This window comes from Rhinolophus ferrumequinum, chromosome 21, assembly GCF_004115265.2.
Source record: "Rhinolophus ferrumequinum isolate MPI-CBG mRhiFer1 chromosome 21, mRhiFer1_v1.p, whole genome shotgun sequence".
Taxonomy (NCBI): domain Eukaryota; kingdom Metazoa; phylum Chordata; class Mammalia; order Chiroptera; family Rhinolophidae; genus Rhinolophus; species Rhinolophus ferrumequinum.
The window spans coordinates 39,654,957-39,681,320 of NC_046304.1; the positions used below are offsets into that span (position 1 = coordinate 39,654,957).

The 26,364-nt window shown below is 58.0% G+C and overlaps 1 protein-coding gene across 5 annotated transcripts; it reads left to right on the forward strand.

Annotated features, from left to right (window-relative positions):
* The first annotated feature begins 5,647 nt into the window (after positions 1-5,647).
* On the forward strand, positions 5,648-25,202 carry ADAM11 (ADAM metallopeptidase domain 11). 5 transcript variants are annotated; one of them, XM_033091230.1, is made up of 27 exons: positions 5,648-5,914; positions 6,352-6,527; positions 14,581-14,657; positions 14,844-14,910; positions 15,905-15,990; positions 16,073-16,148; positions 16,515-16,581; positions 16,654-16,717; positions 17,081-17,155; positions 17,232-17,303; positions 17,494-17,660; positions 18,169-18,253; positions 18,369-18,459; positions 18,593-18,644; positions 19,159-19,258; positions 19,340-19,411; positions 19,528-19,620; positions 19,953-20,033; positions 20,577-20,627; positions 20,741-20,804; positions 21,030-21,129; positions 21,314-21,433; positions 21,525-21,693; positions 21,783-21,897; positions 21,985-22,075; positions 22,628-22,645; positions 23,155-25,202. In XM_033091230.1, the coding sequence occupies exons 7-27, from the start codon at positions 16,568-16,570 to the stop codon at positions 23,168-23,170; spliced, it is 1,710 nt and encodes a 569-aa protein (XP_032947121.1). In that variant the 5' UTR covers positions 5,648-5,914; positions 6,352-6,527; positions 14,581-14,657; positions 14,844-14,910; positions 15,905-15,990; positions 16,073-16,148; positions 16,515-16,567; the 3' UTR covers positions 23,171-25,202. The 5 variants fall into 5 exon arrangements, with proteins under 5 accessions (XP_032947121.1, XP_032947120.1, XP_032947118.1 ...); XM_033091229.1 differs by having other exon boundaries at positions 5,654-5,914; positions 16,654-16,721; XM_033091227.1 differs by having other exon boundaries at positions 5,747-5,914; positions 16,654-16,721; positions 22,618-22,645.
* The last annotated feature ends 1,162 nt before the right edge of the window (positions 25,203-26,364 follow it).

Sequence of the window (26,364 nt, forward strand, 5' to 3'; positions counted from 1 at the left end):
TTAATGACAAATAGCAAAGCAATGGGGCTGGAGTACAGTGTGCCAGGCCTTCATCTGCCCTCCAGTTAGTTACCCAAGCAGGGCTGAGGGCCCAGCTGACATGGACAGAATAGCAGGATTGGGCCTCCCGCAAGTGGGAGAGCATGTGAATGCCACCATCGTCCAGAGGCCTAGCCCCTGCAGGCTGAGGGCAGGTGGGGCTGCGTCTGTCCAGTTTCAGGTCACTCACTTGCTCCTACTGTCCACTGAATGGCGGCCTGCAGAAGGCATGTTCGCCCCCCACTCCCAAGAAAAGGCCTTTGCTCTAGGTCCCTAGGAAGGGCCCTCTCCCTTTCCCCGGGGCCCAGACAGTGACTTCCTTCTGTGCCCTGGTGTGACATGGGGATGCCTCGGCCCCCAGTGCCTTTCTCATAATGCTGCCTCTCTGGATGAAAAGTTCCCCTCACCCTTTTCTCTTTTCTCAGGCCTTTCCGATACCCTCACGTGCTGCTCACTCAGACTGACGCACCAGGTTCTGACACCCTCCTCGCCATCTGCCCAGCACCTCACATCCGACTGTGGGGCCCTCCCCTCCCATCTCAATGGTTGTGACCTTGGATATCACATCTCAGCTAGGTCACCACAGCCATGTCTCTGTTCCGGCCTCCAGGATATATTTATAAATTCAGACGAGGCCCAGACAGAAGGGTGCTGCTTGACATTGGGCCCCTTGGCAGAGGGAGGGATAAAACCTCCTCCCTCCCTCTGAGCAGATGACTTTAACTCAGGCTCAGCAGGCACTACCTCCTCTTGCTCTCAGTCCCCCTTCAACATCTGACTCAAAGGAAGCATTGTCCTTCCTCCCCACGTCCACCATCCCTGTGCTTTCCAGCCTGCCCCACAGCCACCTCTCCTTCCCTCTGCCTGAAAAACTCCATCCTGGAAAACACTTGCATTGATCCTGCAGCTTGAGGAATGCTCCCTCCTGTTCTCTGGCTACTTCCTGCAGCCTACAGCCAAGGTCTCCAGGATCTACAGCCACTGCCTCAGTGGTGTCCGCACCTCCTTCCCGTCCAAACCTCACCGTGGAGGCACTGCTGGGATTCCGTCCCAAGGTCACCTGCTAATTCCCAAAGTCAGGTTCCTTTCCTCCTGTCCCACATCCTTGAAACCTGGCTCCCCCACTCCCAGTGACTCCAGCTTAGCCTGCTCCCCTCTCTGCAGCCTCCGCCCTCTTTACTCATTCAGCACAGGCCTGAGGTGTCTGCCCTCTGTTGCTCCCAGAGCCCAGCCAGCCCTCCAGCCCTCACTGCTTCTGCCTGGGATCCTTGTTATCAGGCCTGCGGCACAGGTTCTTTCACTTCTTTGCCGTTGTGATCTGAATTGGTAGCTCCACGTCTGACTCCCTTCTGAATTCTAGTCTTCACCTGTGCTAGGTGGGAACGCAGGCGATCTAGCCACCCCCCCAAGTCCCTTTGCTCCAAGTCCCTTTACTACTCTGAGCTTCGGTTTTCTTACCTGAGTGAGGGGCTTGGATGAGATGATTTCAAGGGTCCTTCCTTCCAATAATAAAATACAATGACCAACAAAACCCCTCCTATCCTGCTGCCATCACAGACCAACTTACCTAGGAACTCATTTCTGGTCCGAGACTGGCTGCTTCGCACTGTCATGTCTCTCCCAGCGTTCTCTAATTCCTGTCGCCTCAGCCATTCCAACCAGTCCCAGGTCCTCCTATTCCGTCTCCCTGCTGACCATCCCCCCTTCTACCCTCCCCGCCGCCTCATTCTCTCCGCCACCTCCTGCCCCCGAACCCCATCCAGCCACACTGATCCACTTGTGTCTGACCACCGTAGGCAATCCAGCCCCAGGATCTTTGCTCTGGGTCCCTGCCCCTCGAGAAGAGCAAGAATGCCCCACTCTTCAAGTTTATATTCCATATTCTCCATGAACACTGTAAGCCTTCAGGCCACAGTGGCCTGAGTTCAAATCAGGTTCTGCCACTTTGTGACCTTTGATAGACTCCTGAAACTCAGTTTTCTTAATCTGAAAAATGGAGGTAATAGTAGGTGCTGCCTCACCAGGAAATCACAAGAATTAAATCAGATATTTGTGAGGACCTGGGCACAGAGCTTGGCACATCGTAAACACTCAATTAACTAACGTATTACCACCCCACCCCACCTCCCCACCCCCCACACACACCTGTGATGGCAACTTCCTAGACATTTCGATAGCGCTCATTTGCACTAATCTTACCCTGGCGACAGCTCTCTGACCCACACCCCCACCTCAGTGTAAATCTGTGGAAGAAGCTGCTAAGGGGCTCTGTGAGTCACCCCATCCCTGGGCTCCCTTTATTCTCAAGGCCAGTTCCCAGGACTCCAGGAAGATCCCTTGTGTGGGGGAGAAGTGGCAGTGGGGTGAGTGCTGCACCCCTTCTCCCCCCATAGCATGTTAGGCCCCTGGGGCATGACAACATTTGTGCACTCTAAACCTTTCAAAGGATGCGTGTGCGGCATTCTGACACCCCAGGTGCCTCCAACCCCTCCCTGAAGCGAGGCATCAGAGCTTCAGGGATTCTAGAAGGGGGCCACTTGGACAACAGAGAGGGAGGAGTACAAGGCTCCCCTCGGGAATACTCAGGTGATAAGAGCGGTTCTCTCCTGGTGGAAAGGACGGACACCGGCCTGGGATCCAGGCAGAAGCACAATGAACTCCTGTCCCAATGCTGTGGGCTTCTCTGCAGCTCCCCAGCCCTCAACATTATGGCAACAGTCTCTCCACGTGCTGGGTAGAGAGGGCCCCAAGGCCCCCAAACCTTAAAGGAGTCCCTTGGGTCCTGGACAAGGGCCAGGAGGCTGGCTTTCTCCCAGCACCTTACGGTCAACACAAGTGGTGCAAGCTCAGGATGAGTGAGCCCTTTCTACACACCAGGCACTGCTCTGGGACCCCAGCTGGTTGCTGGGAGCCCTGAGTCCTGCTCTTACCCACCATACCACCCTGCCCCCTTGTCTGGCCTCATAGACTGGGCACAGGACCTGGACATCCTCCCTTGGCAGGACTCACTGCCCATCACTCTGCCCCAGAACCGGGGCAGCCGATACCCCTCCCTTACCTGCAGCTGCTGGGACTTGGTCTTGGCTTCATATCAGCCCAGCTTGGCCCCTGTGCAGGAAAATTGGAGGGAAGAATTGGCAGAAGGGCAGGAAGAACTGCAGGAGAAGGAGGCCCCAGACTTCCTAGTTGTGGGGGCTCCTGAGGGATGGCTAGAGACCAGAGCCCAACAGCTCCTTCAGTAGGGGTGACCCTGAGAGTGGCATCAAGACAGCAGGAACCATGGCCCCTGTTTTCCAGAGTCCCCAGGGACTCCTGTGGGAAAAACAAGCAATGGCAGAAGGGAGCAAAGGAGCTTGCCATCTCCATCTTGGTGGGATTGGGTTGGGATTCCCCCAGGGACCCGTTGTTTGGGGAGAGGCTGTTGCTACAGCCCCTGACCTCAGGAGAGAAGGTGGGTGAGGGAATTGAAGCCGGCTCCCTGCTTGGCAGAGGCATGCAGCTCGTAACAGAGCTGACCAGGCGGACAAGATGGGGGAAATGGGGCGTTGGCCTCGGGAGTGGGGTGTAGTCAAAGGAGGGTGGACGCCCTGCTGGGACTGCTCAGAGCTGGGGAACCCAGGAAGATGAGGCACTGTTGGGGGTCGAGGGGCCGTACAATTGAGCCTCCACAGGAGCTGGCCAAGAATGCCACCAGAGAGAAGTCACTCTGGGGTCCAGGAAGGTCCACAATAGGAAACCCGAGAAACCAGGGCCACAGAAGTGGGAGGAATGTGCCTCAGACTTGGAGGCCTGGCCACAGATTAGGCTTGCCGTGTGGTCTTGGGCACTTGGTGGGGTGGGTGGGGGATCCAGGCTCCCTCAGGCCCAGGGCACTGCACTGTGAAATGACAAACCCCGCCTATCCTTTTGGGAGGTATATCGGATCAGGGTTCACTAACGTGGCCCTGTAACATGGCACAGATGGGGCAAGACAGACACACGCTGATGGTGTGTGTGTAGCGTGAGGGGGCATGGGATTGATGGACCAGATGGAAGGCAGTGGTGGGGATAAAGGTGGCGAGAGAGGAGTGGGACCCTGGATATGGGATGCACTTCTCACTGACCAGCTGTGTGACTTTGGAAAGCTTGCGTAGCCTCTCAGAGCCTCAGTTTCCCCATCTGTAAAACGAGGAGCACAATTTCTCCCTCCTGGGCTAATTGTGGGTTTCCAGGCAGCATCACATAGGTCTTTATCCCCCTCGCCTCCTCGCCCCTACACCCTGGAAGAGGTTTCCAAGATGTCTCCCGAGTGAAGGAACAATTGGGTCAGCCTTGCTGAGCTTCTGGGTCTGGAATGGCAGGTGGTTGGAGGGGAAGAGTCACCCGTTCCCAGCGTTGATGTCAGCGCCTTCCGGGAAATCACCTTCTCACCTCTCCTGGCCCTAAAATAGAGCTGGGGGTGGGGGGTGGGGGGGCGCTGTCTTGAGCGGGAGGCAACTCCCCCAACCCTGGTGGAGGCCCTGGGTCCCCAGGGAAGCAGAGGACCCAGTCAGGGGTTCCCTGCCTCCACTCCTGTTCCTCAGTGACCTGTGGTCTCCAAGGGTGGGTTCAAGGAGATTTTGGCTTTGGGCACAAGGTCAGGGTGGGTCCTCACCGGGGCTGCCCACACCCTACCACCCCCCACCCTATCTCAGGTCTCTGGCTCCTGGGATTCCGTAGCAGAGGTCAGAAATCCCTGCCCCAGTCTGGGGACCCATGTTGCCCAGGAGACTAGGAGCTGGGCTGGAGGGGCCCAGCTCCAGGGTATGTTGGGGGGTCAGGTGGTTTGGAGACAGGGCAACCTGGTCTGGCCTGAGAGGGAAGCTGGGGGGCTCCACAGGTATCTTCTGCTCCTTAAAGATTTGACCTGGCTAGTTTACACGATGTTTAAGGAGAAGGATTGTGGTACCCAGTGTGAAGGACTCAGGAGGCCAGAGACCCCTCCTGGAGGGATCAGGTGACAGCAAATCCTGAAGCCCTCCTGGAGTCAGGGGCATCTTGGGCTGGAAAAGGAGCCAGCAGGATGGAAAGGGATCTGGACCAAAGGTGTGGGAGGACGCCACAGTAATCTGCTCCGGGCAGTGGGCGACAGATCCCAAAGGCGCCCAGAGAGGCGTTAGCCAAACGAGCCTCTGCCCCTCCGTCCCGTCCCTGGCCCCCAGCCTTCTCAGCTCAAAAAGCCTTCGGTCGACCGGGGCTGGGTCTGGGGAACCCCCATCCTGGGTATAACGCCCCAGGGGCGAACCTGGGTCGGGCAGCCACGCCCCCAACACCTCGATAGCACGGGTCCCCAGATGGGCGGTCACCAGGTCAGAGCCCGGGGTCCTGTGTATCCTCCCTGCCTCCTGTTACAAATCTGCCGGTCCTCGGCGCTCCACAGGCAAGAGGTGGCCAAGGAGGGGGTCGTGAGATGGGGACCCGGTGCGCCCCGCCCTGCACCTGCCGAGGGAGACAGAGGTGGTGCGGGAAGGCCGGCCCTGGGGCGGCGCCTCTTTTGTCCTCACGTCTCGGCGGCCCCGGCCCTGCCCCGCCGGTGGGGCCCCGGGGGCGGGGGCCGGCCCTCGGCTCACGTGCTCGCCGCTCGGCTCTTAACCCGGCCCGCCGCCCCGCCGGGATGGCCGCGGCCGGAGCGCGCTGAGCCGGGCGCCCTCCCTGCCGCTGCTCGCCTCGCCCCCCGCCCGGCGGGCGCCCCCGCCTGCAGCTCCGCAGCCGGCGCCCCCGCCCGCGTCCCGCCTCCGCCCGCGCCGCGCCGCTCAGCTGCAGCCCCCGGACTGGGAGGATTATGAACGAGCCATGAGGCGGCTGCGGCGCTGGGCGATCGCAGCGCTGCTGCTGCTGCCGCTGCTCCCCCCGCCCGGTGAGTGACCCCCGCCCGCTCGCCCTGCCCCCGCCCCGGGTTTTGCGGCGGTTTCCGCTGCAGCCACATTTTCCTGCAGTGTTCTGGGTGCCAGCGGGTCCAGAGCGCGGGAGGGTGGGGGCGGGGGAGGAGGGAGAGTGCGGACACCCACCTGTCCCCATCTGGCCCGCCCCACCGCGGCCATCCCCCTGCCGCTGGCCGGCGGACTCTGCAGGTCTCTGCGGGTTTTGGGGGGGTGGAGGGAGTCGTGACGGTAGTGCAAGAGTGGAGCTCCTGGCCCCCTCCCCATCCCATCAGACTCTTCCCTCTGCAGGGTAGCATATTCTCCCCCAGGGTTCCAAGGGCCACACCAGAGTGGGGGGAAGGGTGCCCACCCCATTCCCAAGTCTCTTGCCCCAAGGTGGGCATTGCCTGCAGCAATGGCCTTGTCTCCCCAGGTCTTGGGACCCCAGGTGCTGCTGGAGCTCTGCACTGGAGGGTATCACCCCACTTGTGGGGCCCGGAAGCCCCTGAGGTCACAGAGCCCAGCCGCCTGGTGGGGGAGAGCTCCGGTGGAGAGGTTCGAAAGCAGCAGTTGGACACCAGGGTCCGTCAGGAGCCACCCGGTAGACCGGTGAGTGGGGCTGAGTGGGGAGGCCAGGGGGCTGAAGCAGGCCTTAAAGCCCAAGGGAGGCTGGGGGCAGCCAGGGGTTGGGCGCCTCCCAGGCTACTGGCTCCAGCTGCTTCCCCCTTTGTACAATGGGCTACCAAGTGGGTGCTGGAGACCACTAGTGGCAACACCCCCACCTGCCCCATTCCAGGGCCCCTCCATCATCGTGGGGTTCCTCTGCCCTCAGTGGACCGTCATGCCAGGATTCAGTCCACCCTTGGTCAGCCTTCTGCCAGCCCTCACTGCTCTCCTCCCAAAGCAAGTGTTTCTGCTCCAGATGGGGCTTGGGTAGGGCAATAGAGGCAGGGAGAAGCAGCTGAGCCCAGTCAGGGATTAGGGTTCCTGGATTCTCGCCACAGCCACCCTTAGTGGGCTTCTTGGGAACAGCTTAGAGCTTGCTCCTGCCTCAGTTTCCCCCTATGCACTGATAGGTTTGTTGTTCTCCTTCCTGTCCTCGCTGAGGTTGGGGCCTTGGAAAAAGGTTCTGGGCCCCCAAGCTCACCCACAAATGCTGCCCACCCCCTGTCCCTTTCAGCTGCCAGGCCCCTCCTGCTTCCCAGAGGAAGGTTAGGAATGAAGGAGATTAATTGCAATTAATAATTAATTAATATCATGTGAATAATAATCATCCAGATGGAATATTCATTCAGCACGCCTCGGCTCTCCAGGAGCTCAAAGCTGAAAGTTAGCCAGGCCAACGGGGGCGATGGAGGGAGGGATGGCGAAGGCCTGGCAGAAACAGGAGATGTAGAGGAGAGACTCAGCGAGGTTTCAACAAGGTCTGGGAAGTTGGGGCAGCTGGGAGTGGTGGGAGGTACACTGGGCTGGGCAGAGGGAGGAAGGAGGGAAACGGAGGCCAACGTTGCAGACATCTGTCAGACTGGCATCTGGCCTTGCCTAATGTACTTGGTTAAAAGCCCTTAGGGGGGGTGGAGGGGGCTGTGGGGGGTGCAAGGGGGGGCACTCGGGAAATGGAATGGAGCAGGAAGGCAGCATGCATAATAGATGGGCCATCACTCAGGGCTGTGCAGAGGGGGGTGGGGGTGGTTAATGGTCCTGAGCAGACAATTCTGGGTGGGGTGGGGGTGGGGGCGACGGTGGGAGTGTAGGAGATGCCTTCAGTACCTGCCCAGGCTCCCTGGGAGGTACCTAGTAGATGGGCAGTAGGGATGGTCCCAGGGCCAGAGCAGGGGTGTCCTGGCTGAGTGTGGCCCTTAGATCAGCTTTCTTCTCTGGTGTCCCCCCACCTGTGAACTATGCACCCCAGGGTGCTGACAGCCTGGCCTCACTGCCAGGACTCCTGGCCAGTGCTTTAGGGATGTACAGACAGGAGGGTGAGGTGATGCTGTAGGGGGGTCGGAAGCCAGAGGGAGGGAGAAGCACAGAGCCAGGTAGGGAGGAAGAGTGAGCGCTCCTTCAGCCTGTACTTCCTGAAACAGGGTGTGTTCTGGGGGATGGTGGTACCTGTGACACTGGAGAGAGCAGGACGGGGGCAATTGGACTGGATGGGCTGGATGTGCAAAGGAGAGGGGACTGTTTGGGTCATTCTGCTGGGTAAGTGGGTGGCATGTGTGTGTGTTTGATGGATGTCAATGACGGAGTCTGAATATGCCCACGGGAGTGCCTGAGGAGGTGGGGGTGGAGGGTTCTGTGGGTCTGTGAGGCAGTGGTCACTTCCAGTCGGGGGTCTCTCTGGGACTGAGCCTTCCCAGGGACCTCACTGCAGCCTCCGCAGGGGACTTACTCAACCTTAGCTTCCCCTTTCGTGGAATTCTCACAACTCCGTAAGGCAGGTAACTTTTGTCGCCCATTTTGCAGGTGAGCAAACTGTAGTTCAGACAGATTAGGTAATTTGCCCAAAATCAATGAGACCTTAAGCAGTGGAGTAATTTTCTCCAAGGCCAGGTACTTCCCACAGCATCATTCTTCTCCAGTAACTCTGTGAATTTTGGCACAGGGGGCATGTCCCCAACCCCACCCAGTACAAGGTGAAAGGCCACGGCGGACAAAAAGACATGTCCAGAATATTTCCCCCTGACAGGAGGGAGACTTTGCAATCCTCTACCTCCCACCTGGCACTTCTTCCTGGAGCACTTCTGGCCTCGGAACCTCTGAGCTGATGGTGGAGACAACACAACATTGAGCCCAAGTGTCCCAAGGATGTACCCCACCCTGGCACTCTTGAGCTTTGTCCAAAATTATTGCATTGGTTTAGGACCTGAGGCAGAGCAAGGTGATGGGTCAGCAACAAGATCTCCATCTGCTGTGGCGAGTGTGGGGGCACATGATGGTTGGTAGGGCCGGATGGTGAGTCTGGGGGCTAGCCTGCTCTGGCTTTGGGCTGGTCACAGCACCTTTCTGAGCCCATCCTAAAATCAGGATGATGATGACATTAATCTCAGCCCCACTCACTACCAGGAGGTGGTGATAGGAAAGCGCTTTGTGTGTGAGGACTCCTGGCTTTTGTGAGGGGGAAATGGGAGAGGGAAGGTGGTCAGGAAAGAATTAGAAGCTAGAGAAATTAGTTGACTGGGCCCTTACTTGGGGCAGGCATTATTCTGCCTTTATATCATCTTCATCACAATTCCGGGAGGTGGGGCTATTATCATTCCCATTTCACAGGTGGGATAAGAGGCACAGAGAGGTGAAGTAACTTCCCCAAGTCACACAGCATTTAAGTAGCAGAATCGAGCAGCACTCTTAACCACTGAACTCCCTGCCTCTTGCTCAGAGATACAGTGAAGAGGGGCACAGGGGACCCTTTGTCCTCTTTGCCACTGCTCTCAACACCTCACTTCTGTCCAGTTTGGAAACAGGCTGGACCCAAAGCTCACAGAGGTGGGGGAGCTTCTGGAAGTGCAGAAACCTGGGGTCACAGGGAACCTACAGCTAAGGGGTGAGGCAGAAGGACTAGCAGGACCACAGTGTACCGTTGGGCTGGTTGTTCACTGTACAAGGGTGCCAGGGCAAGTGGGCTGAATGAAACCGGTGGGCTCATGAAGCTGCATGCGTTCTGAGGGGACCTTTTTTTAATCCATACAAAGCTGTTGTGTGGGTTATGCCTGCACATGGGAAACTCAGACTCTTTCCGAACCAAGGAGAGGGTAGGATGTAGGTAAGAGAACAGGGCAGGTGGGTGTAGGGTCTCAGGCCCAGAAGACAGACCCTCATCTGAGCCAGCTGGGGGACGGGACCTCAGTCACTGGACAGAATTCCTGTGAGAACCGCCCAGACCAGCATTTACTGGAGATGCCACCCTGGAAGCCCTCGGTTGAGGATGCATGCTACAGTGTTTATGTTTTTTTCCTGCATAGGGGTGGGGGACAATTGGGCAAGGCTTAGTCCCCAGCTCTTGCAAGATGGCAGCCAGGGGCAAGGAGCCACAGGGTCTGTGTCTGGAGCTTTAGTACCCCCCTAGGGCCAAGGCCACAGTGTGGTCTCTGCAGCCAAGGTTGCAGTGCTGTCCTGGGATGGGAGGCAGGAGAGGGTCCTGGGAGGGAGGCCGGTGGCTGGAAGCCAGGGCTCGGGTTTGTGCTGGGTTCAGCTTGCTCCAGTGAGGGCTACAAACGGAGCCTGCATGAGGTTGTGCAGAGAAAGAGTTCACGCAGGAAGCTAAACTTCTACCTGAAAGGCTGCACATGTGGCTTTGGTGTGGGACAACCTCAGTGGGTCCCGGCGCCACTGCTACTGACTGAGTAGCTTGGGCAAGCCACTGATGCCTTTCCCATCCATAACATGGGGATAATAGTAGTCTCGACTTCACCTCAACCGCTGCAAGGATCAGAGGAGATGACGTGTATACCAGTGTCCGGCCTAGGATCTAGCAAGCCTAGGTATTCTGTGAGGACTGCCTTCCCTCCTGAGGTTCAGGGCCAGGTGCTGGCATGAGGGCTGGGTGTCAGAAACAGGAACCGGGGCATTTGGGGTTACCTCTCAGGTTCTGGGTGGGGTTCGGGGGACAAAGTGGAAAGGAGCCTTGAGGCCTCCCAGCTAGACTCTGGTCTGTGGGCTCCACCTCCTTAAGCACCCCTGCTGGCTGCCTAGAGGGACCCAGCTGCCCAGAGTCTGTTCTTAGAGGGACTAATGACCCTGTAAGGAAGTGACTCTGTCCTCAAAAATTTAGGTCAGATCCCATTATCAAAAAGTCGTCCAACTATTCTCACTGTCTGGGTCTCCCACTGCCCTGCTGATAAGTGGAGCCTCATCGGGGCGTATGGGGCGTATGGGGCTGGGGGAGTTGGCTGCTGGGGGCAGGGGATTTCTCCCAGGTGGGACCCTGCCTCTGACTCTGCCGTATCTGCTACAACCCGGCTCATGCAGTTTATCCCGTTCCTCAAAGCTGGACCATTTACCCTTCCTTCTTCATTTATTATTATGTATTATTACTAATCTTTGTAACAATAACATGTTAAAAGGGGCTTTCATTTAATGCTCATGACAACCCCATTTCACCAATGAGGAAACTGAGGCTCAGAGAGGTTAAGCAGCCGACTCAGGACTTCTGATGGCTTTCTATTCAACATGAGTGTTGAGCCCTGGCAGGGAAAAAAGCAGGGGTTGCCATGCTCCAGGGGACTAACGGTTGCCCATGTGAAAAGCTGAATCAGGATGTCAAGAACTGGGTGCCTAAGGGTCCGGGAGCAGAAAGGGACAAAGCCTCTGAGGGTTGGTGGGTGCAGGCTTTGCCACTGAGGGTGAGGAGACGGTCGTAGGAGAAAAATGGAGGTTTGCGGAAAGAGATTCAGGGCAACTATAGGAGGGCAGTGCCTGGATGCTTGAATTTTCTAGGGCGTTTGGGAACTCTAAAGACCTTTAGTCTCCCCCTTCCTAAGACTGATTCTGCGGGTCGGGGGAGAGGCCTGGCCTCTGTTCTTGTGATGCTGGGACTTCAGCAGTATCTTTGCCTCCTTCGCTCTGCACCCGTATCTGGTCAGGTCTGCCACAAGGTGCACGCAGGTGCCTGGGGAGTGGGCAGGCCAGCGACAGGGAAGCCTGGGGGAGGGCACAGTCAGCCCAGCCAGATGGCCACTGCTGCCGTGATAGACGGAAATTCCAGCCAGAGGGTGAGAATTGACCCCACACCTCCCCAGCGTGACCCTGGGACAGTCACCTCCAAGTGTCTTTTCCTGAGCCTTGGCCTGGCATTTGTAAAATGAGCACTAGATGTCCTGGGCGGGTTAAGATCAAATGAGCTGGAGCACGTGACAGCTGGATGGCTGGGGAGCAAGAGGCAAGAGCAGGGCACAGGGTCGAGGCCCGGCTGGCCAGTCGGTCACCAGCTGCACTGAGCTGGGTGCAGAGGAGTGCAGGTGACAGGAGGGGCTCCCAAGGGACGGGCTAGAGGTAATTGGAAAGGTCAGGGGCAGGTCAGGGGTAGGAAGCAGGCCAGGCAAGAAGCAGTTTGACTTTGATAGAACACAGGCCTAAAGCTTGGCTGGGGGGTGGGTCTTAGGACTCTGGTGCCAACAGAAGCCCCCTCCTCAGATGCCTGGGGTACAGAAGTCCTGGGGACTGAGGTGGGTTTGCCTGTTCTTTGTCATCCTTTAGACAGGGGGTGTCCCCTTGTGCCCTCTCATGGTCGGGCCAGGCCAGGCAAACCCACCCAGCTATTTGGCCTCCCTCCCCTTCCTGCCACTGCCTTTGGTAGGTACAGGAAGTGATGGGGACAAAAAGGACCGGGTGTCTACTCTCCTATGAGTCCGGGCTTTCCCCAGAGCGGGGGTCAGCTTTCTTTGCACAGAGAGGGGAGAGGCCAGATAGGTTAGCTCACTGATTTCCTGAGGGCCAACTCTGCCAGAATCGTCCAGGCCCAGGACAACCCCCACCACACAAGCCAACCTCACAGCCTTGCATCTGGCCTCATCTTACCCTTTTCAGTGGAATCATCTGAGGCTCAGAGAGGTTGCTGGATCGTCCCTGAGGCTACACAGACGGAGAGAGTGGAATCAGGGCCAAGGGTCTGGACAGGCTGCTCCTTTGCTTAGCCAGTGTGGGGGTGGGGACAGGGGCTTATCAGTGGGGTGGGGGTTGGGAGGCAGAAAGAACAAGCAGAATCAGACCTGAGGGCAGGGAGGTGCAGAGGTGGTCCAGGCAGGGATGCGTGGGAAAAGCAGAACTAGTCCAAGCCCAGGAAGGGAGATGGAGGGCAGGGATGGTCCAGGCCAACGGTGGGGTGGGTGTAGAGCTAGTCCAGGTTCATGGACAGGGGATATCAGAGATGGTCTAGGTCAATGGGGGGAGAGGGAAACTAACTCCTTGTCCTTGAATTTTCATTTGAGTCTGGTCGACGCTCTAGGGCCGGGGGGTCCAAACTACTGCCCGCAATCCATTGTTAATTGGCCCGCAGCAAATTCCAAAAATATATTTAGTTTACTTAAATAAACCAGGTGAGGCAATACGTACTTCACCTACCGCATACGGCCCTTGGTGAAAAACGTTGAAAAAAGTTTGGACACCCCTGCTCTAGGGGCTCAGGACAGAGCTTGGAGCCCCAGTCAGCCTGGAATGGGGTGAGTCAGTGTCCTTGAGGCTCAGAGGGCTACCTACCTAGGCTCTGGCCCTCTACCCCACCTAACCCTCTCTCCCCTCTCCTAGGGCCTTTCATGGACCCTGGGTCATTTTAAATCTTATCTCACCTTTGGGGTGAGAAAGCCCTGTAAGCTGATTCTCTAGGCTTGAATCCCAGCTCCGCCATATCTTAGCTGTGTGACTTTAGGCAAGTTAGCTGCCCTCTCTGTGCCTTGGTTATCAGATGGAGATAACAGTAGCATCTTTCTCACTGGGTCGCTGTGAAGATCAGATATGATAGTACTTGTAAAGCATTTAGAGCAGTGTTGGGCACATAACTGCTCAGTAGAGAGTAGAAATCTAGGTGGTTGATGAAGCCAACTAGCACCCAGCTATGGGATTTCATGACATTGAGGCTCCCTTCCATCCTGCAACCTGCTCCCCCCAAAAGAAAGGCACAAACAAATTCTGCCCAGCCCAGTGGTGGGACCCTCATCTGGGGGCCTGCATTTAAGTCTTCTTAAATGGACAGGGGTAGGAAGAAGGTTCCATTCCCTCTCAGGCCTCTCCCGTGCTTCCTCGTCTTTTTTAGGACCTAAGGCTTGGGGTGTGGACCTGGGAGCCGAGAAGACCAACTCCCCCTCAAACTAACCTCTCCTGCCCCTTCTTCTCTTGGGGTGGCTTTCCCTCCAGACACGCTAGCTTCAGGTCTGGAGTTCCCAGGACCCAGGCCAGGGAGGGCAGCCATCTTGCTCAGGCCTAGTTCGTTGCCACGACAACCTGGATCCTCCCAGCCCAACTGCAAAGGCCCCTCTGAAAAATTTATCAGGAAAACTTCCTTGTTTAAAAATTAACCATGAGATTGAAATATTAAAGATGAGCTGCTTTGGGCAAGGCGGAGGGCAGTGGACTTGGGGGGAGAGCAGCCAAGTTCTTTCCTCCTGACAGAATGGCATCCGCCCATCGCCCCGGCTTCCAGGGGCTTCACCATCAATTCCAACCCACTCCACCCCTGTCTGCAGAGTCCGACGCCTTCTTTTTAGATTGAGGCTGGGGCCAGGGTACAGGAATAGGAAGGAAGGCTCTTGCTTTAGCAGGTTCCTGGGGTCACACTGCACCCCATCGCCTTTGTGGCCCTTTCACATACTACTTCTTAGGGCCTCCCTTTAGTCCAACAGCAAGGAGGGCCTGGCCCAAGGCATTGGGTAGACTGAGCTGTCCCTTTCCATTCCTGCTGCTCCCGAAGACTGGCCCCAGAGAGGCTAGGCTGGCACCTGCCCCTTTCGCTGCTCACTGTGCCCTGACCCCACCGCTGGGAAAGGAACAGGGTCTCGGAGAAAGATGAGTTTATGCAAAGCACCTTCCCCCAAATCGATGGTCTCCACAGCTACTGGGCTGGGTCCTTCCCCTCCCCAGGGCTACTCCCTCTTCTGGAGCTTCCAGGATTCCCCAGTTCCCACCTACAGGCTTCCCCAGGTTGACTCCCCCTCTGCTTTTCCCCCACCCCCAGCCTGTCCACCTGGCCCAGGTGAGTTTTGTCATCCCAGCCTTCAACACCAACTTCACTCTCGACCTGGAGCTGAACCAGTGAGTGTGGTCTTGAACCTGGGAGGAAGGGCTACAGGCGGGTGGGCAAGGCAGGGCCTGGACTTGGCTGGCTGGAGGGGTGCCTCGGCTGGGGCTGGGGACCCGGATCTGGGCCGGCGGTGGGGGATCCAAGCCTGACTCCTCCCCACCAGTGACCCCTCCTTCTTCCTGCCCACTCTGTTTCAGTCACCTCCTGTCCTCACAATACGTGGAACGCCATTTCAGCCGGGAGGGGAGAACCCAGCACAGTACCGTGAGTGTTTGGAAGGGGACAGGGGAGGTGGAATGAAGGGACAGGTGACCATTGGAGATGGGCCCGGGGTATACTTTACACTTGGGATGGGCCTAGACCCTCGGGACCCTCCATCTCTCGCCCCCTTGGAGGCTCTGAGGGTCGGAGTCGAAGGATGTGGAGCCCTGAGCTCCCCTCACCTAGCTCCAGAGGCCTGACCCCAGCCAGCCTCTCTGCCTGGCATAGAGGTACTCAAGTACCCTTACTGCTCCATGCCCAGACATTCTGGGAGAGGGAAATGCCCTTTTGCTCAGCATCAAGGTCCTGGGACTTCTGGCTGCCTGGGACATGAGGGTCGCAGCCGTGGAGGCCCAGGGGCCCAACAAAGATGAATGAGTGTCTATAAATAGCCCCCCGTCCCCAGCCTGTTCAATAACTGGAGCACAAATAATTCTGCCGGAAGTGGGGGGAGGGGGTGCTGGTCCCCTCTAACCGGTGAGCCGGGCCAGGAGGACATGCTGCGCACAGTTCCTCAGCCACAGACCACCTATCCAGGGCTGGTCCATGGAAGTAGTGATCTGTGAAGAAACATTGTGTGAAATCGCATGTGCATGTTGGGGGAGAGTCCACAGCCTTCATCTGATTAAGTGAGCTAATCCATGGTAAGTGCTTAGAACAAAGTGGCACATGGTCGGTGCTATATGCATGCTAGCTATTCTTCTCAAAGGAGTCTGGAATCCCTGCACCATCCCCAACAAATGGTTAAGAACCACTGATGCAGTCCAATGTCCTCATTTTCTAAGTGAGGGGAAGGAGGTCCAGAGAGGGCTAGGAACTTGCCTAGGGTAAAACAGCAAATTAGGAGCACAACCAGAGTAAAGCCAGGCTGCAGATTTCCAAGTGTACCCAGGACTGCAGCCACCTGCATACGGGGTGACTTCAGTGGCTCTTACCATGCTGCTGCCTTCATGCCATTGTGGGGGGCATGTTTGCTCATGTGCTGCTGTTCCTCCAGGGTGCTGGAGACCACTGCTACTACCAGGGGAAACTCCGAGGAAACTCGCGCTCCTTTGCTGCCCTCTCCACCTGCCAGGGACTGCAGTGAGTATGGGAAGGGGCTGGATGGCTGAGCAAAGCCTCCAGCCCCAGGCCTGGGGACTGTGGGGAGCGCCTCTTTCTGCAGTGGGGTCTTCTCTGACGGAACCTTCACCTACATCGTGGAGCCCCGAGAGATGACTGGGCCTCGGAAAGCCCCCCAGGTGAGCCTTCATGGTCCCCTCTGACAGTCCTGCTCATCCTGATGGCTGTCACTGCCTCCTTCTCCTCCCTTGGTAACCTCAGCCTCACTGCCCTCCTCAGTGACCCCAGCTCCAATGTCCCCTCTGTCCCCCAAGTAACCTCTTATCGGGCTCCAGTGTCCTTTGCCCCTATCTCTCAGGGCGCCCCCAGATCTTGACCCCGGAATCTGAGCATCTGGGAGATCAGATCCGACATGGGAGCTCTGGCCAGTTCTGGGTCACCCCGGGGTGGCGTGGGGTGGGGTAAGGACTGGAGCTGTCCCCCCCACAGCTGGGCTCAGAATAGACCTGGTAAGCTCTCCAAGAACTAACTTCCCCTCATTGCAGGGACCACTTCCCCACCTCATTTATCGGACACCTCTCCTCCCAGCCCCCTTCGGATGCAGGGAACCAGGTAAGGGAGAGAAAGTGGGGCTGGGGAGGGAGCTGGTTGTACCCCTCTTTCACCTGCCCCTTTCCAAACCAGGCTGCCTGTTCACTGCCCCTATCCATTCTGCTCCTCTGAACCGGCCGAGGCTGAGAAGGAAAAGGCAGGTACGGGGCCCGCACAGACCTCGGGCTGCAGAGACCTCAGGCTGTGGTCCAGAGCAGGAGGACACCCCCATCCATGGCTGGAGCAAAGGAAGACTCTAACAGATGTGGCTGGGGGCCAGGGAACCATCTCTGGGAGGAAGTGCCTCACCCCATTTCCTAATGCCACATCTACATATGTCCCCATGGTGGGCTAATGGGAGTTGCCAGCCCTAGTACCAAGGCTGGAGAGGGATGGGACACATGCCAGTGCGGGGCTGGCATTGTCCCTGGCTGGAGTCTGGCTCCCCAGTCTGACCGTGGCTTGGCCACAATGCCAGGCACGGAGGGGACCGATTCCAAGTGCCCACCCACCCCCCCAGGTCCGCCGGGGCTACCCTACAGTGCACAGTGAGACGAAGTACGTGGAGCTGATCGTTATCAATGACCACCAGCTGGTAAGTTCCCAGGTTGGGGACAACTCTGGGAGGAGAGGCTGGAAGCAGCCTTGCCCTCCACCCATTCTTCTCCTAGTTTGAGCAGATGCGACAGTCAGTGGTCCTCACCAGCAACTTTGCCAAGTCCGTGGTGAACCTGGCAGATGTGGTAAGCTGCCCTCTCTTCCTCTCCCTCTCCTCCCAAGCTCCCACCCAGCCGCACACATCCTTGGGGTGAGCTCTTGAGGGCATTATCAGCCACTAACCCCCACTTCCTGGAGGTATAGACTTCAGTCCTATCCCCCCACACCCACTCCCACCCTCCAGCCTTCTCCCCATCTTCTCTCATCCGGGCCCAGATGTACAAGGAGCAGCTCAATACCCGAATCGTGCTGGTTGCTATGGAAACGTGGGCAGATGGGGACAAGATCAAGGTGCAGGATGACCTCCTAGAGACCCTGGCCCGGCTCATGGTCTACCGGCGGGAGGGCCTGCCTGAGCCCAGCGATGCCACCCATCTCTTCTCGTGAGTCCCCCACCCCATGTGTACTGCCAGCCTCTGCAGGGTTATTGAACACCTGCTCTGCGTCAGGTGCTCTCAGGGTTTGGGACTGGGCTTACCTTACACCTGCCCCCAGCCACTTGCAAGAGGTGGGGCATCCTCCCCTGCATTGTAAGCTGATGCCCCTTTTCCCTACCCCCAGTCACCTGTGCCATCACCTCTGCCCATCCCCTACCCTTCATCCCTTCTTCTCCTTTCAAACTGCCCCAGCATCCCTTTCTTGTAGGGGAAAAATCTTTTAAAAGGTCCTTGCAATTAGAGATGATTTCATAGGAACCTCTCATTTGGCTTATGGGCAAATGAACCCAAAGAAGGGAAGAGGCTTGCCTGAGGTCACACAGGCTGATGTGAAGGGCAATACTCACCTCCCCAAGGAAGGGCTCTCGGGGAGTCTCCCCATCTTCCCCACACAGCCCAGGGGAGTCACTATGGGTAGGGCAGGAGGTTTTCCTGACAACCCTCTCCCTTCCAGGGGCAGGACTTTCCAGAGCACCAGTAGCGGGGCTGCCTACGTGGGGGGCATCTGCTCTCTGTCCAGGGGTGGGGGTGTGAATGAGGTGAGCAGTGTGGGGGCATGGCTGGGGTGGGGTGAAGAGGGGCTGCTAGGGCCATGAGCCCTGTGCCTTTTGGAGGGATGTAGACATCTTTGTACTCCATCTTCCCCACCCCAAGTACGACAACATGGGGGCCATGGCGGTGACCCTGGCCCAGACGCTGGGGCAGAACCTGGGCATGATGTGGAATAAACACCGGAGCTCAGCAGGTATCAATGAAGACCACTTGTGGCCCCACAACCAGCCCAGACCCATACCCAGCAGCTCCAGAAGAGAAGAGGGTGTCTGTGGGAGGGGGGCGGTCATCTACTCTCCCTTATATCCACCTGGCTCACCTCTCAGGGGACTGCAAGTGTCCGGACAACTGGCTGGGCTGCATCATGGAGGATACTGGGTGAGTTCTTGGGGACAAACCGGGGGAGGGTTTGGGGCGAAGAGAGTCCTAGAGCAAGCACTGGGTGGCAGTCTGGACGCGATGGCCTCAAGAGGCCTAGCTCTCAGGACCACTCAGGATTCCAAGAAGCCCCGTTTTCTGCGGGTCTCTGCACAGGGAGACCAGATTCCCCGGCGGGACATCCAAACTGACGAGACTGTAGTGCACACTGTCTCCACGGGGCGCCGCCAAAGCCTCCTTTGGAGGCACTGTCCCTCCTTGGGGCCCCAACCTCTGACTCGAAGTCCTGAGGTTGTGGGAGAAGGGCCGGAGCGACCTCCCCGGCCCACTCCCGCTTGATTGGCAGGCGGGAGGATTCTTGTGCAGTCTCCGGGCACATAAACCCTCAGCTTCCTGGACAGGGTGACCGAGTCCCTGGTGCAGCCATCCCCAATCTTGAGAAGGGGCGAGAGCGTGGACTGGAGGGGATAGCGTGGACCGGGACCCAGCCACACCGTCCCTCACCCCTGCCCAGGTTCTACCTGCCCCGCAAGTTCTCGCGCTGCAGCATCGACGAGTACAACCAGTTTCTGCAGGAGGGCGGCGGGAGTTGCCTTTTCAACAAGCCCCTCAAGGTACCAGACCCAAGGCGTGGAATCAGGGAGCAGGGCTGGGGTTGGTCCCGGTCAGACTCCCGACACCCCTTCTCCGTCCAGCTGCTGGACCCCCCTGAGTGCGGAAACGGCTTTGTGGAGGCAGGGGAGGAGTGCGACTGTGGCTCGGTTCAGGTGAGCGACCAGTGCCAGGTGGGGGACAGAGGACGCAGGGGGAGGCGTCTGGGTGGCTCTGGGTGGAGGGGGTCCGGGCCCGCCCGCCTCCCTCCCCTTCTCCCCGCGTCCCTCAGGAGTGCAACCGCGCGGGCGGGAACTGTTGCAAGAAATGCACCCTGACTCACGATGCCATGTGCAGCGACGGGCTCTGTTGTCGCCGCTGCAAGGTGAGAGACCCGCCGCTGGAGCGGGAAGGAAGCGGGACCAAGAGAGATCCCAGCTGCTAGCGATCTGATAAGGGGCGGGATTTAGGGAGGAGGAGTCGCTGGAAAGCGCCAATGAGGAGGAGAAGGGCGAGGTTGCGGGACTGTTGAAGGCGGGGCTATGAGGAGCGAGGCGGGGCACGTTGTAGAGAAGCGTTGGAAGGGGCAGAACCTTGAGCTGGCCTGGGAGCGTCTGAATGCGGGGCCGGGACCGATGGGGAGGGCGGGGCCGAAGAGGCAGGCGGGCGCAGGGTCCGAGGTCCCTGCCTGAGCCCTGAAACGCATCCCTTCCTCAGTATGAACCGCGGGGTGTGTCCTGTCGCGAGGCCGTGAACGAGTGCGACATCGCGGAGACCTGCACTGGGGACTCGAGCCAGGTCCGCCCTGCCCGGCCGCCCTACGAAATCCCGGGCGAGGCAATCCCTATCCCTATCCCTATGGTTTTGGCTCAGCTGAGCGGCAACTATTCTCCGTGCCCTCTGCTCTGCTGCTGGCGTCCCCGCAGATGATCAGCCTCAGTTTCCTCATCTGAGAATGGGGTTGTTCGTGCCTCCTGGCTTTGCTCCTTCAATCATAAACCTGTGTTTATAGTCTGGCTGGTGTTCCCAGCACCTGGTGCATGCTAGGGATCCGAGTGGCTGATACTATTAGTAAATATCTCTCAAGTCGTTATTACATGCCAGGCATTTAGTTTTCCCAGCCCTGGGACGGAGGTGCAGGAAACAGAGAGACTGAAGAGGCTATGGGACTTGCCAACCTGCATGGTCTGAATTCCAGTTCAGGTCTCCTATCCTTGACACGGAAGAGCCCTGAACATGAGACCCCACATGGGGGGCATTTGGCACCCCTTCATTCTTTCTTGAGGCCCACCTCAGCTCTCAGTCCTGGGGCTGCTCTGCTCAGCCCAGCTCTCTCCACAGTGTCCCCCTAACCTGCACAAGCTGGATGGTTACTACTGCGATCATGAACAGGTATGATGGGGCGGGGGCTCCTCCCCCTCAGGACTTCTGCTCAGTACAGTCTATTATTATGTCCACTGTGGCCAGTCAGTGTGTCAGTCCCTGGTCTCCTGTTTGTCCCATAGGGCCGCTGCTATGGAGGTCGCTGCAAAACCCGGGACCGGCAATGCCAAGCCCTTTGGGGCCATGGTGAGTCTGCCTAAGGGCGGGAGAGGGGATTCGGGAGGACCCAGGATCGAGAGGCTGGGGAGGGGGCAGGTTCTGGCTAAATGTGCCCTCCACCAAATATGTGGCTCCCCAAGCTCTCAGGGACCCAGCCAGACTGGGGGTCAGCCAGAGTGTTGGAGGTGCAGGCCTGAGGTCCTGGGGTGGGTTCTGGGGTGACGGGTGACACCTGGCATCATCTCCTTACAGTTGCTGCTGATCGCTTCTGCTATGAGAAGCTGAATGTGGAGGGGACGGAGCGTGGGAACTGTGGGCGCAAGGGGTCAGGCTGGGTCCAGTGCAATAAACAGTGAGTTGCCAAGACTCCTGGTTGGGCCTCCCCAGCTCTGGGGCCAGGAGGGTTTTTTCAGAGATGGAGCAGCAGGTTCTTATAGGATGTGCCTGTGGAGAATACGTGGAAAAGTAGGGTGTGGGGAAAGAGCATGTTTGAGTAGTCAGACTTGGGGCTCACTGCTTCTATGCTACCCCAACAGGGACGTGCTCTGTGGCTTCCTACTCTGCGTCAACATCTCTGGAGCTCCTCGGCTGGGGGACCTAGGGGGAGACATCAGCAGTGTCACCTTCTACCACCAGGGCAAGGAGCTGGACTGCAGGTGTTGGCTGGGACCATGGCTGGGGAAGGGGAGTTTGCAGCTGTAATGGAGTGGGGGGCAGGGGCGGAGGCCAGCTGTGCCGTTTCCCCAGGGGTGGCCACGTGCAGCTGGCTGATGGCTCAGACCTGAGCTATGTGGAGGACGGCACTGCCTGCGGGCCCAACATGCTGTGCCTGGATCATCGCTGCCTGCCAGCCTCTGCCTTCAACTTCAGCACCTGCCCGGGCAGTGGGGAGCGCCGCGTCTGCTCCCACCATGGGGTAGAAGCCTGAAGACCAGGGATGGCGGGAGGGGTTTACAACACAGGACAGGGCCCTGCTAACCTCAACTGGCCCCACCCCACCTCTAGGTCTGTAGCAACGAAGGGAAGTGCATCTGTCAGCCAGACTGGACAGGCAAAGACTGCAGTATCCACAACCCCCTGCCCACATCTCTGCCCACTGGGGAGACGGAGAAATATAAAGGTAAGTCTGGTGCTGGCTGGGGTGGGGCTCTGTCTTTCCCCTTCTCCATGCCTGCCCCTGCCAACTGAGCCCTGCCCTCCTCCCCAGGTCCCAGCGGCACCAACATCATCATTGGCTCCATCGCCGGGGCTGTCCTGGTTGCGGCCATCGTCCTGGGCGGCACAGGCTGGGGATTTAAGTAAGAGACACACATGTTCCCTACAGCCCCTGGTGTCCTCGGGGATTATCAGAACCCCAGGATGTTGAAGCTGAGGGGGCCTCCCTGAGAGGGTAGCTAAACCAGAGCTCACACATCCTGGTCCAGGAAATTTTACATTAACAATGCTGATTTCCAGCTTCTGTTGAAACATGAGAAGACTAGGCCTCACTGTGCCTCAGTGTGATCTAGCACGGCCAGAGAGGAGCTAAGCAGGGGTGCCCGAGACAGGGCCTGCATCTTCCCCCCACCCCGGAGACCCCATCCAGCCTACGGTTTTCCGTGGGCATCTGAGTTTGGGGGCCTGGAGCTGGTCTAACTCCCTCAATGCGCAAAGGAGGGACCTGAGGCCCAGGGTCACGCAGTGAGTTAGTTGCAGAGTTAGAATTCAAACCCAGGTATCTCTCCCTGGGCCCCTGGCCTATATCTAGGGCAAGGGGCCTCATGGGGACCAAAGGCCCTTCCCTGAGAGAAGGGGAAGTTCACAGATGGCTCCTTTTCCTTTCTTTCTGTCTGTCCTCTTGGCTCCTGAAGAAACATCCGCCGAGGAAGGTATGACCCGACCCAGCAGGGGGCCGTGTGACGGTGGCCATGTCATCCCTCCTGCTGTACCTGTCTCCATCTCATTTGTCACCTCACATTCTGTTGATGGGGAGCTGGGAGCTGATTTCCCCACACCCATCACTGCTGTCACTACAGGGGTGGGAGAACCTGCTCCAGGAGGAAAGTCCTCAGCCTGCCCTTGCCACTTGCCACTTCCTCTTGCCCACCCATCCATCCCCTCAGGCCTTGGTCCATTGGCTCCTGCCCTTTCTATGGCCAGGTGGACCCTGGAGCTGTGGCGCCTGCAGCCCTCGTCTCCTGGGAAGGGAGCCTACCTCTGCATCCCATCTGTTTTGTCTTTCATTTCACAGCTGTCTAACCTCCTGCCAGACCCTCTCCCCGGCCAGCCTGTGACTTGCTGCCTTAGGGCCCGGCACTGACCTCCCAGGACCTGGCTCGGAGGCTCTCCCTCTGGGCCCTGGCTCATATCTTCCCCTGATGCCCCTTCTCCGTTCCAGGTCCGGAGGGGCCTAAGTGCCACCCCCCTCCCTCCGAGCCTGGCGCCCACATCTCCACCCTGAACCACAAGGCTGCCCCTGCCGAGCCACGGAGGGAGGCACCATGCAATGTCTTCTGGCCTAAGCCTTTCGACTCTTGGCCCCACAGGGGTTTGGGTGAGAGGCTGTGGCCTTGCCCTTCACACCACCAGGGTGGACCAGGCCTGGGGCATTTCTCTCATGGTCCCCCACCCCACCTCATGCGGCTTTGGCCTTGCACACCAACTCTCCCTGTGTGAATGTAGCTTCCATCATCACAGACTGCCACAGCACAAGTGGTGGCGAGAGAGCTAGAGGCATGCCCCAGTGGGCATGGCCTGGGATGGCCCCACCTCAAAACCAGGCAGCTGGGACCAGGGTTTTAGCTTTCTGGGACTTAGGGAGAGGGAGCTGACATCTACAGCTTTTTTCTTTTTTGTTTTTTTGTTTTTTGTTTGTTTTGCTTATTCTTAACTGATGAATGTAACTCTAGGGGTGCTGGGGCCAGGGCAGTTGTGGGGATGTTTTGCCATTTGCAGAAGGGACTGGAGGAACTGAGGCATGACCATCCCCGGGGCCCTCTCCTGGGATGAACACACCTGGAATCCTCCCACTGAATGCAGAGACGTCCCCAAGCCAGGCAGGGGCCGGCATCCTTGCTTGCTTCCTCCTCCCAAGCCCTGCTGAGCTGGGAGAGAAGTTTGAGTGCTGATTCAAACCAAAGCTGCCTGTTCCGTGCCCAAGCCTAGGTTATGGGTGCGGCGACCACACATCCCAGGTTGTCTTCAGTTCTAAAATGACCATCCCGCTGTCCTTGCCAGGACGCATGTATTTGGGGGTCTAGAAAATACCATCCCTGAAATAAAACGGCACATTCCCCCTTTCAAGAAAGGTGATTCTGGGGCTGACTCAGGGTTTAGGTGCCCCCTGGCATGGCCTAGAGGTCCCAATCTGGGATATCCTTCCCAGGGAGGACTCCAAAGTAGGGAAGGCCAGTGGCTGGAGGGTTAGGGGCTCTGCCTGTGATGTGCATGAGGAGGTAGGACAAGGCAGGTCTGTATAATTCTCAGCCTCTAGAAAAGTCCTCAAGGCCCTATCTAATCTTGCCCATTACCCCTGTCCCAGGGCCAAATTTATGGTTGTTTTCCCCATTATGTCCTCTGATCCCCACTGCAGCCGAGCCTGAGAAATAGGTAAGGCTGTGCAGAATTCCTCGGTCCTCCCACAAACAGTCCTGCCCATGGCCTACCCTCACTTGGGGCAGAGGAGCTCTGCCTCCTTGACTGCTGAAGACCAGCTGGCAGGGGCAAGATGGGAGGCAAGCTACCTACGGATGAAAGCCAGAAATGAATGGAGCCCCTCTCCTGGACTCAGCAGGGGTTTCGGCACACCCCAGGGCCTTTGAGCCGCCTGTTTCAGTCCCTCTGCTTCTGGGGCATCTATGAGGAGGACTCATGCAGGAGATGGCTCCCTGTTTATCTTCACTACCCCTCAGGGCAAACGGGACTGAAACCCATTGACACCCTTTTGGAGGGCTGCATGCGGCTACAGTGGGCCCCTCAATGCTGAGCCCAGCTGGCACTGCCCAAGCGAGAGGGATGGGTGGAGTATCCCTCTGGCCAGTCCTGCTCCCCCAGCACCCCTAAGCTGGGGCCGGGGCAGGAGGACAGGGACGGGGTTTTGCGCTCTTGCTGCAATACCTTACGGCGCCCTCTGGGGGTACACACGTACGCACAAGTGGCGATGCATCCGGCACAAGCATTTGGATCCACATCTCCGCACGAATGTGAATACCTCTGCACGCATGGACACGGCTGTGTGTGCGCACGTGGGGGTGGGGTTGTGGAGAACTTGAGATTTCCTGTGACCAGGCTACTTGGCTCCCAGCTGTCTGCATCCTCTTACCCTCACCCTGGCAGCACCCAGGGACGACTGGAGGCTGAACGGGCTCCACACAGCATCCTGTAAATATGTCATCTGGGGCTCAGGGTGGGGAGGTAGGGACAAGAACACCAATTAAAGATCATGTCTGGGGGATCATGTCATGGCTTACATCTCTTTCGGTGACAGCACTGTGACTGGAGAACCCTTCCCTGCCCTCTTTGGCCCTGGAGGAAGCGTGATGATGGGGACACTGAAGGCAGGAAGTGGGCACCCAGGACTGGGCATAGTGTTCCATTCATGGCCAGGAAATACGCACGGACAGGGTGGAGGGCCTGGCCCTTCTGCTGCTTCTGATCTCCCAACAAAGCAGAGCAGAGGTGAGATGAGACGGACAGTGTTTTAATAAAAGGCAGAAGACCCACTTCCCTTTTATGGCTGAAGCCAGAAAGGCCACTCCTTACCTCCCAAGAGATTCCAGAGACCTGGATAAAACCGCTAATCTGGCTCTGTGCTCTGCCCCCTCCCCCCAGAGAATTTGTTCTTTTCCCACCTCTGCTTCCTCCTGCTGTGCCTGGGGCAGGAAGGAACTGAGCAAGGCTGGGAACTCCTCCGGTTGAGCCAGATAGATATGATTCCTATCTTCCCCTCCAGAGCCCTTTGGGCCTGGGGGTATGTGGCTCCTGAGTCCTGCTAGTTCAGCGGAGAGATAAGTGAGAGAGGTGGGGACAGGGAATGAAGGAACGGAAGAATACAGAGGAGATGCCGAGAGCACGAAATAGCAGCCGGCAAGGGCCTGGGCAGGAGGAGCCGCTGGAAACTCCGGGATCACAGCCCCGTTCCCAGCGGGCAGGACCGCCTCAGTTCATGCGCAGAGTAGGATGCAGGGCAGCGCCCTGCGCTAGCATTTCAACCGCCCAGGACATCTGGAACATCTACGTCTCATCTCCCCCACGGCAGACGGCCAGCTTCTTCCCATTGCACTCAAGGGCGAAGCAGCCCAGCTACAATCTCTGGGTGCACCAGTCATGACCTGAAGTGCGGCTTGCCCTCATCTCTGCTCTGGGCAGGAAACCCTGTTTTCACCTTTTTTCATTGTCCCTGCCTCTCAACTCCACCCCTGGGCTTACTCCTTGTCAGTGGTCAGTCTGCCATGACCTTCAGACTCAGTCTGATGTGTCATACAGCTGACCCTTGGGTAGTGAAAAGTGTGGCTTTTGGCAGGCAAATGGCAGAGGGCACAGGTGAGGCCCAGCACTCGTGGCTCTTGAAGGTCGGTGCCCTGTTACTCTCACCACCTGTCTCAGCCTT